Raw genomic sequence first — 13,758 nt, 5'->3', positions numbered from 1 at the left:
AAAGCAATATATGAGTCTTCTATTTTGTGGTCTGGCTAAGCTTTTGTATAAAAAGGTCAAGCACTCCAGACATTTGCATATCAGGATGTGGCAAACTTGACCCATAAAACTGTTATCTTTTTTTTTTCTCCAGTATTGGACTATCAGGAAAAGAAAAGAGAGACTCCGGAGGAGTCACCAATTCAGGTTATATTAACATTCTCATTTGGGCTATAGAATCATAACTTTCTATCTCTAGTACAAAAACTAGTACAGTTCCTGGCAATAAAGAGAACAGAAATAACAGAATGAGGTAGAATAAACAGCAGTACCTACCCAGGGTGCCGAACAATCTACAAATGAACCAAAAACTTAAAAAAAAAAAAAAAAAAAAAAAAAAAAAAAAAAAAAAAAGCCTAGTCCAGACAGGTTTAGCTTCTTCATATAGTATGCCAATTTAGTAAAGTTCAAATTACAACAGATTAATTTGCTTTAACACAGTGAGATGGTTGGTTTTCTTAGCTGTGATATATAGAAAAACTTTTAGACTCGTTGAAAATAGCGTGGAAAATCACTTCCTTTCTTCTACCACTTATCTTGGTGTTTTTTTGGTGTTAAAATAAAACCACAACAGATTTTATCCCCACTTTTAAAGTTGTTGACTCTTAAAGAACCTGAGGCTAATTGGGTTGATAGCATAGATGCCTAGGTTTCAGTTCCCTCTTCAGCTGTTGAAAAATCTGAGGGCAACTAGTTCTATTATAGCAGTCTCTGTAATAAACAGGAGAGACCTGAAAAGACAGCAGAAATAGGCATAATAAAGTTATGTTAAAAATAATAAAGACAGATCTCTGTGGCTTTTTTGTTTTCTTTTAATTGTTTTTCCTATTCTCTGTTATGCACCTATTTTTACACTGGTGTGTGTGACTGAACACTTAAACCATTTTTTGGAATAAATGAAGTTAGATGGAGTGTGCTCTTTTGAAGTTATTTGTGCAGACCTGATGTAGTATGGAAGACAGTTATTACACTGGACCACTGCATTTCTTCTAGGGTGGTGGTAAGCAGTTCTGTAAGATTTTTATCTTATTTTATCTCCAGTCAGCAAAAATTCTTGAGGCTCCAGTTATAGTAGAACTTAGAGATAACACACAGTCACATTTCAACTTAGCTACAAGTCCTGTGACTTCACAGAGGGGGAACTCTGCAAGTTTTCAACCTTTGATGCATCCTCAGTTTACTGAGTAAAAATGAGAAAAGAATTGGATTCTTATCATCTGAAGTGTGTTTAGCCAAAGGAGAAAGCATTCAGGCAACTGGGAACAGATGCTTCAAGAAATGGCTTCTAAAAAAAAAAAAAAAAATCTTTCTTACCTCTAACTTTGGAAGTTGGCATTTGTAATGAACACGTCTTTGGTTGCAGGTCCATTTTCTCTGCTGAATCTATATTTTCTTTTTAACTATTTGAATTATGGTAGTTATTGATTTTTTTTTTTTCTTGTATTTCTGTAATTTCTTATTTGGGTGTTTATTTTGCCATCTGTAATAGAATATGTTAATTTTTCAGCTGACTATAGACTTGTCCTAGCTTATCAGCTTAGGAAGAGCTAAAAAGCCCCAATGCCAGAAAAACATAGGCTTCTGTTATCCAATGGTTGCAGTGTGTCACTTGTGTCTCTGTGGGAGATTAGCTCACATCCACTAAATAAAATTAATCACTTCAGGCAGGGCAGTGCACTTCACTTACTTTCTAAGGCTGGCTTGTTCAGTGCTATTTGGGAGCCTGAGCATCACGTTTCCTTGTGGTTGTAGGAAAACGTGAAATATAACAATGTGCAGTGTAGCTTTAAACTAATGTGAAAACATGGACCCTTTGTCCCCATATACACACCTTCAGTACAGTAAAACCTTATCAACTGAGATATGATCTACTAGTCTGAGGAGGAATCTAGCATCCAATACTAATTCTCCTTCAGTGGTTCTCCCTGAAGCCATTGTCATGTTTGCCAGCTATTGCCCAATTTCTACAATTGTAAAACTAATGTGTTGCAATGAGTTTTGAGGATTAAGTGAAACATGAGAATCGGGTTCTGTGCTGTTTGGATGCAAGTGACTATCAGTACTTCTCTTCTGACAATAGCTCCAGCAGTGAGAATTTCTATTAGAGTTTTGTCTCCTTTCCTTAAGGTTGATTGGAAAGAACACTCTTCTATACAACTGGATGCGACTAGTAGCATGAGCTGACATATTGGGAGACCTTAAAAGATCTTCGGTTTTGCCATCTTAGTCTTGCTCATGTGTGCTTCTTTTTCAAGAGCATGAATGCAATCAGGTAGCAACATAATTAGTAATTTCAGAGAAACAAAAGGAGGAAAAAAAAAAGGGAAAGAAGGTAAACAAATCTAAAATCCTGTCTTAGAAGTATGAATTTCATATAGAGGAAATATCATGACTCTGTGCAACAAGCTGCTGAAAATGATCAGATTATTGATGCAACTTTTGGGTTTGTAATAGTATGTTATCTTCTAAAACTAAATTGTCTTTACTTTTTAAATATTCCAAAACTGCCATTAAGAACTGCTATTCAGTTTATTTTCAGAAGAGAAAGGCATGTTATGTTTGTTCATAAAACATGTAAGTGAATGCTATATATGTATGTATATTGGAAACTATATAGAGAGAGAGACAATAAATATAGTCTCCAGTACAAATGGGAGATTTTTAGAAATACATTTAGGCTATTGCTAAATTTTGCAGGTTTCTTTTCTTGTTTCCCTGCCTGGAAATTTTATTTCAGACATTCATCTGAGAAATCTAACTCATTAGAAGAGATAGCTGTGATCTGAAATTTTAAATGTTTGACAACGGAAGTGTTTTATCCTTGTAGATCAGCTTTTCTGCTGATGCATGTATGTGCAAACATGACAAGATTGGAAAGAGTTGGCTGTAATGTACAGGCTGTTTGTACATGTGCAGATTCGAGTATAGAAGCTTTTACATAGCAAGCAGTATCTGTTGGATACTGCATGCTCACAAACTTATCATTACAATACAAGCACAATTAGGGCAACTGTCCCGGATTTAGCCAACACATTGCATATGGAATGTGTAGAACTTGTTTGAAGAATGCTGAGCAAAATTCTATACTCATACACTTGTGGATTTTTTTTTTTTTTCCTGTTTGCAGCTTTCTCACAGCTCATCTGGATAAAGAAAGGCTTAAGCTTCCACCTTTCTTTCTTTACAGAAAGAAGACTGTTCTACAGTACCTGGGTCCTGGGTAAGAACTCTAGGCAAGACAGAGTTCCCACATATTGCTTTTAAAACCCGTAGGTTTCTGCAGTGGAATTGTACTTTGGATTTAAAAAAAAAAAAAACTTTCTTTTATGATGTGCATTTTTTAACTTGATATTCAGGTTCTTATCAACAGCTTTTTCCCATCTTTTATATATACCAGAAATTAAATCCTTTCTTGCCTGTTGCAATGAATGATCAAATTTTCAGTTCTGATCACTCATGGGTTTTTTGTTTGTTTTGGTTTGTTTTGGTTTATTGCTTGTTTTGTTTTGGTTGGCCTGTTCTTCAAATTTCCTTTCTTACTGGTGGAAATGTTCTGTGTACTATGTTTCTTTGATAAAACTCAGGATTTAAAAATATATATATATATATTTCAAGAAAGATTTTAAACTTAAAGCTGTAGGAAAGGCAGAAATCTAACAAAACATCTGAGGGCATCCTCTATCTAGAATAATTCTGGAGGCATATAAATACGAATTTTGTTCTGTTTTTGAACCAAATAAATTTGGGATCAATGCAGTTTGCAGTTCTCTCAGCATTCATAGCAAAATCTTTTATGTTCATATAAGTCTTTTGTGTTTCTATGTGAGAAAGTGGATATAATTGCAATTCTTACATAACAAGGTAACCGTAAGTGAGGAAGACTGAAATACAGTTTTTCTGCTGTCATTGAGACACAGTGCTAGGGCTTGAAGTCAAAAGTCACTTTAGTTCATCAAAAGATTTTTGATCCTTGTCTTCAATTATTTAATCATGCTACTTGGCTGCCTTCTTAAAAACAATAACAAACAAAAACACTTTGCTTGAAGAAACTTCCATGATCTGCAGAGTATATTTTCCTGCAAAACACTGATTTCTAGGTTTTTCCTGTAGTTCATGTCGTGTTTCAGGACTACCTCTTTTTCTTTTGAAAAATTTAATCTAATCTGAATAAATCAGTTTTTAATGCAGTAAACTCTTCCGAGATCAGCCGTCATTAAGGTAAATCTCTGCAGAACCATTTAATGTTGTGTTTAATCCTGCTGACTTCAGTGTTGTTGTTGTTTTTTTTTTTCATGGCAATAATAAGTTTTTCAATTCTAATTGAATTGGAAAACTTGTATCTGTTGCATAGCTGTTGGTAGATAGTTCTTTCAGTTTTAAAATTGGATCTTAAGAGAGTTACAGTCTGGAGAAACTGAATTTTTTCATAAATAACTGAAAATAACTGTGTGGCCTTAGAAATCCTAGCAGTATACTTCTGTTGCCTTTGCAGTGTTGTCCTTTGAAGAATTTATAGGTCTTGATACTGTGTTTGTGGGTGACTGATACTGGGGATAAGAGGAGATGAAATAAAGAGATAATAGGATATTCATCTTTTTCCTTTAGAATGGAGTTCTTCAACAAAACTGTTACCACTACAAACACTAAGCTATTAACAGAAATGGAGTGTACCTTGAGCAGTCAGTAAAGAAAATATTTTAACCTTTTTTCCTTGTTATAATATCGTTTGTTAATATGTCTGTTAATTCCTTCACTATTCATCAAAAATCTTTTTTCATGTTCTCTGTTTTTACATTTCTATTCAAAGTTTGGTTGGGAGAACCAGTTGAAATACATGACTTTCAGATCAAACTGTAATTCCAGAACATTCAGACAATATAGAAGTGTTAGTTTTGATGAAGTAGATTCAAAATTGCACCATATTAGGTTTAAGTGTAGAAGCTGCTGCTTTTTAATGTTGAGATTGTTTTAGAACAGCTAGAAAACTAAGATAAACATGAATTTGTAATCTTATGTTTAAAAAAAAAAAAATGTGCAGAAACAACTTTGTAATTATTAATGAACTTATATTTTATTAATAGTCACCATCTGTAAGTTGCAACTTCATTTTCCAGAAGGGATATTGGTTTTTATATGTATGTCAAAAGATGAGATGAAAAACATCATCTTCCTGAAACAAATCAAGGCAATTAGTTAATTAGATATTGTATGCTTATCCTTGGGCTTCTTTTCAAGACCTATGAAATCTGAATATTTGAAAGATTCCCTATGAAATAAGCCTGCAGTCTCCTTTCATTTTTCTTTCATGAAAGCATAAAAAGGCACTGAACAGTTTAGCCATAACCACTTGCAAAAGCTGTTGTTTGACAAACTTAATCTAAATGCTTGAAGTGCCGATGCTGGTGACCAATATCCCAAATTAAAAACTAGTAACAGCAAAGAGTACGAAAAAGTAAATGGATATAACTAGGAAAAAAAAATTCTTAAACTTTGTATTGTAACATCGCTTCTGTTCTATATACTGTTCAACACTTCTGAATAAGGACCAATGACTGTTTTGGGACTGTTTCTTCTTTTTGTACCTTTTGATAAAGCACATACCCATTGCATTTAGTAGGTTTTTTTCTGATATTTAGGAATGTAAAAATTACTGTGCTATTTAAGGTTCATAATTTCTCCACTCAATGAACTGAAAGCAGGATCAAATATTTGAGAAGAAGAGATTAAAAATGTGAAAGCAGTCAATTGCAGAATAACCATTCCAGACAAGAAGGCTTTTCTAATTTCACTCATTCACATTTTGTAGCTTGGCAGAGGAGAGTCAAATTTTAGGTGGGAGGAAAGTTATCTCCTAATTTTATCTTCTTTCTTTCCTAAGCATCTGAATGGAAAAAGAAGCGTTATTACTCTCCATTTTGAGATTAGTTTCTTTTAAGAAGTAAACATTAAATATGTTCTGCATTCATTATTTTTATCATTAATGTGTATATATTGAAATCCAGCAGTCGGAAATATTTTAGTCTGTTATGCAGAGTTCCATCCCTTTGAAGAAATGCTTAACATATTTCCAGATAATAGAATTAAAGTGTTGCAGTGCCCTTCCCAACATAATAGGCATGTATCAATGTGTACACATGCACTTAAAGCACTTGTACTCAATGGTTGATTGTTTTCTTGGTTAGGGTATGAGGGGGTAAGAGATGTTTCTGGAATTTTGCTTTTGCCAACTTTAATCAGAGTTTGAAATATGCTCATGCTGATGAAGGTAGTTTCATACTGAAGCAAGTCATTTTCCTAAACCATTTTCTTCCAATGTAAGATACACCTATTCAAAATGATACTTGTTTTTAAAGGCTTGTCAGCTCTGAAGCTCTGGAATACCAATATTCTTTGTCAAAATCTTTTAGGTGTAATTGTAACAAATATTATCTTGTTTGTGTTTATTATATGTTCCTTTTCTCTTAAAGGATGACTTGGAAGTGAAATCTGAGGAGCGTGCCAGTGTCATCCAGCAGCTTGAGCAAACTATTGAGGATCTGAGGACTAAAATTGCAGAACTAGAGAAACAGTTCCCTGTTACAGAAGTACAGACTACTGAGAGGGAGCAGGAAAATGAGCATGTGCACACTGCCTGCAGGGAATTCAGTAGTGTGACTCTTCAAACGGAGGCTGTGCCCAGAACTGTGTCACAAGCAAGATCTGTACAAACGTCACCAACAGAAGATTATTCAGTACACACAATGCCTTCAGCCAACACACTGCCGCTGCCCCCTTCACCACTGAACTTGGAAAGTAGCAAAGGTGAAGAGCCATCTGAGAAATTGCCAGCTCTAGAATTACAGCCTACTTTTTGTTCTGAAATCTCCTTAATTCTGTCACCGAAGTTAATCTCGGTGCCACTGGATGCAAGCCAGTCAGTACAGACTGCTTCACATTTGCCTCTTCCAGGACCTGAAGCTAATTTGTCCCTTGCATTTGAAGGCGAGACTGAATTTTCTGCTCCTCATCAATTGATAGGTATTAGAAATGTGACTTGTAGTGAACATTTCCTTTCTTTACCCCCAGAGCCCATATGTAGCATCCCCTCATCACTATTGGCCACTGAACTTGCTGCTCCTGTACCCGGGGAACATGGCTCTTCTGTCACTGCTTCCATGCCCATGGCAGAAGTACCGCTCCCACCGCCCTTGCCTAGCTCAGGACTCCCTCTGCCTTTTGCTAGCCCAGCAATGCCACGCCTGGACCACTCTGTGCCCAGTGTAACAATAGCACCCCAGCAGCTGCTGCCACCGCCACCACCACCACCTCCTCCTCCTCCTTTGTCAAGTGGGGAGATACCAGTGTTGCCTCCAGCTCCTTCTCTCCCATGTACTGGAGTTCCACCACCACCTCTACCACCACCTCTGCCAGGAGCAGGAGTCCCACTCCCTCCTTCTGGTTGGGGCATCCCACCACCTCCACCACCTTTATCTGCCGCTGGTATCCCTCCCCCACCTCCTCCTCTGCCTTGCCTGGGAATGCTACCTCCACCCACAGCACCAACTCTGCCTGGAGAGGCCATCCCACCATTTCCTCCTCCACCACCACCACCCTTGCCTGGTGTAGGTGCCCGTTTACCACCGCCTCCTCCGCCACCTCCTCTACCTGGTGCAGGAGTCCCTCCTCCACCGCCTCCTCCGCCACCTCCTCTACCTGGTGCAGGAGTCCCTCCTCCACCGCCGCCTCCGCCACCTCCTCTACCTGGTGCAGGAGTCCCTCCTCCACCGCCGCCTCCGCCACCTCCTCTACCTGGTGCAGGAGTCCCTCCTCCACCGCCTCCTCCGCCACCTCCTCTACCTGGTGCAGGAGTCCCTCCTCCACCGCCGCCTCCGCCACCTCCTCTACCTGGTGCAGGAGTCCCTCCTCCACCACCTCCTCTACCTGGTGCAGGAGTCCCTCCTCCACCACCTCCTCTACCTGGTGCAGGAGTCCCTCCTCCACCACCTCCTCTACCTGGGTGGGGGGTGCCACCTGCTGCCCCACCACCTTTGCCTGGAGAAGCGGCATCCCTTCCACCACCAGCTCAAGGCAGTGCCTATACAGCAGTTCCACAAGTTGGTGGATTTCTTCCTCCACCATTACCATCTGGTTTATTTGCAATGGGTATGAATCAGGAGAAAGGGAGCAGGAAGCATGTGATAGAGCCTTCTCGACCAATGAAGCCTCTTTATTGGACAAGAATTCAGCTCCACAGTAAAAGGTAAGTTATATAGTTGTGAAGTGTGTTTTTTCTGTCTTCATAACATCATGTTATGAGCAAAAAGATTTATTTACCACTGCAGATCTTTAAGAGAGGCTTAGAGCAAGTTGAGTGCTTAAATAGGATGTCTATTCCATTTATAAGCACACAAACTCTGAGTAATGTTATTTACTCATGAAAGCTCATTTAGGGCAGTGTTTTCAGCTGTCCTATGGAGTTGCATATCATATTTTAATCAGAAGTTCTAGGGTGGTTGTATGCCACTAACCTTTCCATTAACTGTTTTTTAGTATTGTACTTGTGATTTTCCCACTCAGCTTTCAAGATAGAGTTGATCTTTCTCTTGAGCAAGAGTGAATGGACTTTTCTAGTGTCTTTCCTCCAGATGAATGTATGCTGAACAATTCTTATTCTTCTCTTTTCTTTGTCTTGTGACCTAGAAACCTTTCTTCACTTTGTACACCTAGCAGAGAGTCAAACCACAGGTTGTGGTGATTTTGTTTGTTTTTTGTAGCATGGCTGTATAAATCTTTTGTAGCTCTTATCAGTTGATATGATACTGAAATACTCAGGTTTGGTTGTTGATGGTTTTCATTTGTATAGTATAATTCTTCATCATGAAAAAACTGTTTCCTTATTAATCTTTTATTTCTCTCTGAGTACTGGCAATTTTTCTACTATTTCTTCTACTTTTTAATGATGAACATCTTCTGTCATCAGTTTCTTCTTGCCACTGTCAAAGAGGTGGTCTGCAGATAGCTCAATATTTCTACCTCTCTTTGTATGCATGCCTGTGTATTTTATAACCTATTTATATTCCTGTGCATATTAAAAAAAAAAAAAAAGTCTGACAAATTTCCTGTGTGAACAAAGGAAAGAGGTACTGGGGAGAGTGAACAGTATATCTTATCAAAATACTGCTGGTAAAAGTTAGGCAACAACTTCTGAACTGCTGCTATCTTATTTTCTTCATTCCGCCATTTATGATTTTAATTTGACACTACCCTACATAGATCTTTTGCTTAACTTTAGAGATTCTAGTGCTTCACTTGTGTGGGAAAAAATTGAAGAGCCTTCCATAGATTATCATGAATTTGAAGAACTATTTTCTAAAACAGCTGTTAAAGAGAGGAAGAAACCTATTTCGGACACCATTACAAAAACAAAGACCAAACAAGTGAGTACTCCATTTAATTTCAGATATTTTCTAGGCTGGTTTTTATGTAAAAGATTTTTGCATGCAATGAGTTATTTTTTCTGGTTTGAAAATTTTATCACATATATATGCTACATAGAAATAGAAGAAAAAAATGTAGAGTGCTTTCCAAAGCTGTCTGTTGAAGAATGATGTTTTTGCTTAATTAATTGCTTTGAATTTATATATATATAAATATATATATATTTAAAACTTTGCTTTATCCACTTTACATATAAAAAGATATAGATATGATGCTTGAAATTGACGCAACATGTGCAATACTTAAATGAGCAGTATAAACATTATTCTAAAGTATTTTATAAATGAAAGAAGTAGATGTAAATTACCATGATTTCAGAGGAAAGTGATATTTAAGATATCTAATTTCTCATGTCATACCAGTGATAATAGTTCTAAGTTTATAGCGTGTTTATGTATAGTGAATATAAAGTTTATGCATACTAAAATTAAAAAACACAGGAAAATATAATAATGTCACTGATTTTTTTGAAATAGGGTTCAAAAAACCCACAGCATATATTAAATGTACAATTTAAAACTTGGGTTGAAAGAAATGGATCTGAATATGTACTTGGTTAGATAGAGGCTCTAACCTTCTTGGATTTGAAATGCCTGACCAAGTTTTGGTGATGTGATTGGTAATTAATTCACAATTAAAATTTCAGGCTATAGAGGAGATATTTATTACTGTTATTCTGTAGAATGCTAAACCACGTTTAAACTTCTTGTTTTATCTCTCATCTTCACTGTTCCACTTTTCTGAAGTCAATACTGGGATGTTCTCCCCCCCTTTTTTTTTTTTCTTAAAGAAAAAAAACACTTCACCGCTGTACAAGATTTTATTTCCACATTGGGTGTGCAGTGACGTTTTCATGTTTGAATATGACTTCTACACCTAGTAGTCATGGATATGTTCCCCATCACATACTTTTTTTTTTTTTTTTTTACTGTGCTAGCAACCTGCTGCAGGCAATAGAAAAAGTATTGAAGCTCGAATAGTTATGATAGGGTGCTGGGATAAGATCTTCATCTGGATGGATGGGTAAGATAGGGCAGCTACACACCTGTGCACTGCAAAAGATAATATGAACTGGGATAGGTGTAAACGTAACAGTGCTGCTGCTGTCTTGCTATCCTGCAACACGTCTCTGCAGTTCAAAACTATACTTGATGGTTTCTCTTTAAACAGTTACTCAACTCACATATTTTGAGGTTTAGTGGTCCAAGTCTCTAAGCAGAGCAGAAATCATGATTGTTTAATTCTGTGGCATAAACAGAAGTAGAAAGCAGTTATAAGTAAACATTGCATGGGGATTTTAATACTAGCAGTACATTTTTTTTTTTAAATGAAAAATACTTAACAATAAATAAAGTATAGATAAAACTAACTGAAAATGACTGACTGATTGATCTTAACTTGAAAATAAATTGTATATGGCAGAAATTTTCAAACAGAATTTAAGGAAATCTAAGTAGCTGCCATATTTTAGATCAAATATTCATGTGGGTCACTTAAAGAGAAACAAAAGAGAATCTTGTGTTCTTCTCTTTCTCCATCCATACAAATGCTCTGTCAAAGAAAGAGAAATTACCTGATGGAGAAGTCTGACTTGTTCTGTGATAGTACCTGAGGGAAAGAGTTCAACCAATAGATAACCAAATGTGCTAGAAACAGCACAAGAAGGCATCAGAGGCCTTCATTAGAACTACAGTTTCAGCTGGCATGTGTTGCGGATAACAACTAAGTTCAGTGTTTGTGTGTGAATAGAGTATGGGCTTTTCATAGCATTGAAGTAAGGAGAATTAAAGCAGAACACAAAAAGTATGCTCTCTGTACATAGTTTAAGTAGTTTGGAACACAGGCCTTCATTCTGAAATGCTCTTCATTTGTACTGCAGTAAACACTTTGGTAATGAAGTCCATCCACATTTAGCAGAAGAAACAGTTCTTTGGAGAAAGCATGGCTGTAATTCCACAAGTATGTTTTTATAGAAAGCACCAAGTGCTGTTTAAGTGGTTACTGACTTGCGTGGATTCTATGATAGTTATGGGTATTGTAAAGATCTTAGAAATGGTGTTTCTGTAGTGATTTTTACTGGGATGTGTTATGCAAAGCAGATGTGTTCTGTCACCTGTTGAGCTGCAGGAGAACAGTGTATAGTGGGATCTGTAAAGCTTACTGTGCTTGTCTCCAGAATATTTCTAGTTTGGCAATTGTTTTTCCTCCTTATATTGTTGCGTGGTTATACTAAATGGATGAATTTCTTTTAAATATTGGATGCAGAATGCTAGCTTAAAGTGGAAGTAGTTGTCAGATAAAAATATCCAGATAACTTTCAAAGGCATAAAATATTTGGTACTCTATGTAAACATCTGATTTTAATAAGTGTTTTTTATTGTAAGCTGAAAATAAAAATATATTTACAGAAGAGGCGACACTGAAGGGAGAAAAAAGATTTGAACTAATCTTAAGAAAAATTTGATCATTTGGGTTTGGTTTAGTAGGTGAAATATTTTGCAGTAAAATGCTGTTCTGCATGCTCTCATTTATGCTACATAACATACAGTATATGCACCTATTTACTTGTGTACATGTATATAGACTTGTTACCATTTACAAATATTTATGGTATACACCTTCTAAAGTGATAAATTTATCTGCATTACTGTAGAGGTTTGGATTTTGCTTGCTTTCTTTTTGAGTTACAGATAGAGATAATTTTGCCCTAGTCAAGTATTGTTTCTAACTTTTTTCCTATTAGTATGACCATCTGCAAATACCTGAAGAAAATATAAATTAATAATTCTTTAAAAAATGGAGTTTTGCACCTAGCGCTGGGTGAAGGCCACATTAAAATCCATCCTACCACAATAAAAAAGGAAAAAAATTAAGGGTTAATATTATTTATGAATGTAATTGATTTTACTCTTACTGTCTCTTATTTGGTGCCATGAAAAAAGCTGTGATTGACTTTTCTCTGATAATACATATATGTCAAGTTCTCAGCTGCTGTAAATGTGTGCAGACTCGCTCAATGAGAATGCCTACTTAATCTTCAAAGGAAGTCTTTTATGGGGTATATTATAGGTGGAGCTGCCATTACTGTATATTAAAGTGATCTGGCTTTCGTTATAAGTCCATGTTGTTATAACTTTGCCAAAAGTTAACTCTTTAGGCTGCAAATTTTGTTGAGTTTTTGTTGCTTTTCTTTCGCATGTTGGGTGTCAACTTCATTTTGCCTGTTTTAAAAAAGAATGCAAAGTCTGTTTTTGCTCATGTCTACATAGCTTTGAGCACTTGAAATGAGGAAAAGTTTTATCAAATATGTCTTCTGTTAGCTCTGTAAAGTGTTCCTCAAATTTTGCCACTCTACAGGCTATATGCAATACCAGTTTGTGTTGCTCAGAAGAGACTGCAAGTATATATCTGAAGACTTCTTTCCTAACCTTGTAATGGTAGACTGGAAAGTAGGTCATGTGAGGCGGTTAAGGTGAATAACTGAAATGGCAGTGAAGAAATGAGATCTGACAGATGGAAATATAGAGTATACCAGGTCTGATTTATGTCATCTCTTACTCTATCTTAAGTTATTTCTCTCTGAAATCCATTGTGAACCTGGAGTGGTGTCAGTATGGGTGTCAGCAAATTGTTAACTCCATCAAATATATATCCATATATATATATATATATATATATATATCCATCAAATATCTATAGCGTTTGACCCGATCAGTGGATGGAAACTTGATTTTTGGAGTGTTTTGTTCAGCCATGTCATGTAGTTACAATATCTATTTTATTTTTTTTTTACATTAACGGATACTATTTTTCATAGGCTCTTTCCCATATCTTCTGCAGAGTGTGTGTTATGAGTACAGCTGGTAATGATGATCTTTGGCTACTTAGTAAATGGAACTGTTACCTGAGTAAAAATGCTTTTATTGGTTTTTGCAGCACTTTAAAAAAGTATACTTAGTGAAGAAGAAAAACAATCTCTTGACTGAGGCCAAATACTAATGTTAATACTAATACAACATTAAAAATTACAATGTTCTTTTGTGTGGAGAACATTGGCTAGTGTGGATTCCTAGAAAAAATGGATTATGTGGAAAAACAGTATACAATCAAAAATCTAAATATCACTATCAGCACAACAGGTTGACAGAAAGGACTGAATTGAGTTGCGTAGATTACTTTCCTAGGTCGCAAATCAATATCTTAGAAATTTTGCTGATGATTTTTTTTTGAAAATAATGTACA

At 36.2% G+C, this 13,758-nt stretch overlaps 1 protein-coding gene across 1 annotated transcript in view; it reads left to right on the top strand.

Moving 5' to 3' along the window:
* FMN2 (formin 2) overlaps nucleotides 1-13,758 on the top strand; it is a 141,125-nt gene that overhangs the window by 36,001 nt on the left and 91,366 nt on the right. Inside the window, exons 5-6 of the mRNA XM_085218363.1 lie at nucleotides 6,507-8,278; nucleotides 9,311-9,455. Of these exons, the coding sequence (XP_085074489.1) occupies nucleotides 6,507-8,278; nucleotides 9,311-9,455 (1,917 nt within the window). The remainder of the gene's footprint in view (nucleotides 1-6,506; nucleotides 8,279-9,310; nucleotides 9,456-13,758) is intronic.

The sequence above is a fragment of the Meleagris gallopavo genome, chromosome 2 (assembly GCF_905368555.1).
Source record: "Meleagris gallopavo chromosome 2, MGAL_WU_HG_1.1, whole genome shotgun sequence".
Lineage (NCBI taxonomy): Eukaryota > Metazoa > Chordata > Aves > Galliformes > Phasianidae > Meleagris > Meleagris gallopavo.
This window is presented reverse-complemented; position numbering and strand designations above follow the sequence as displayed.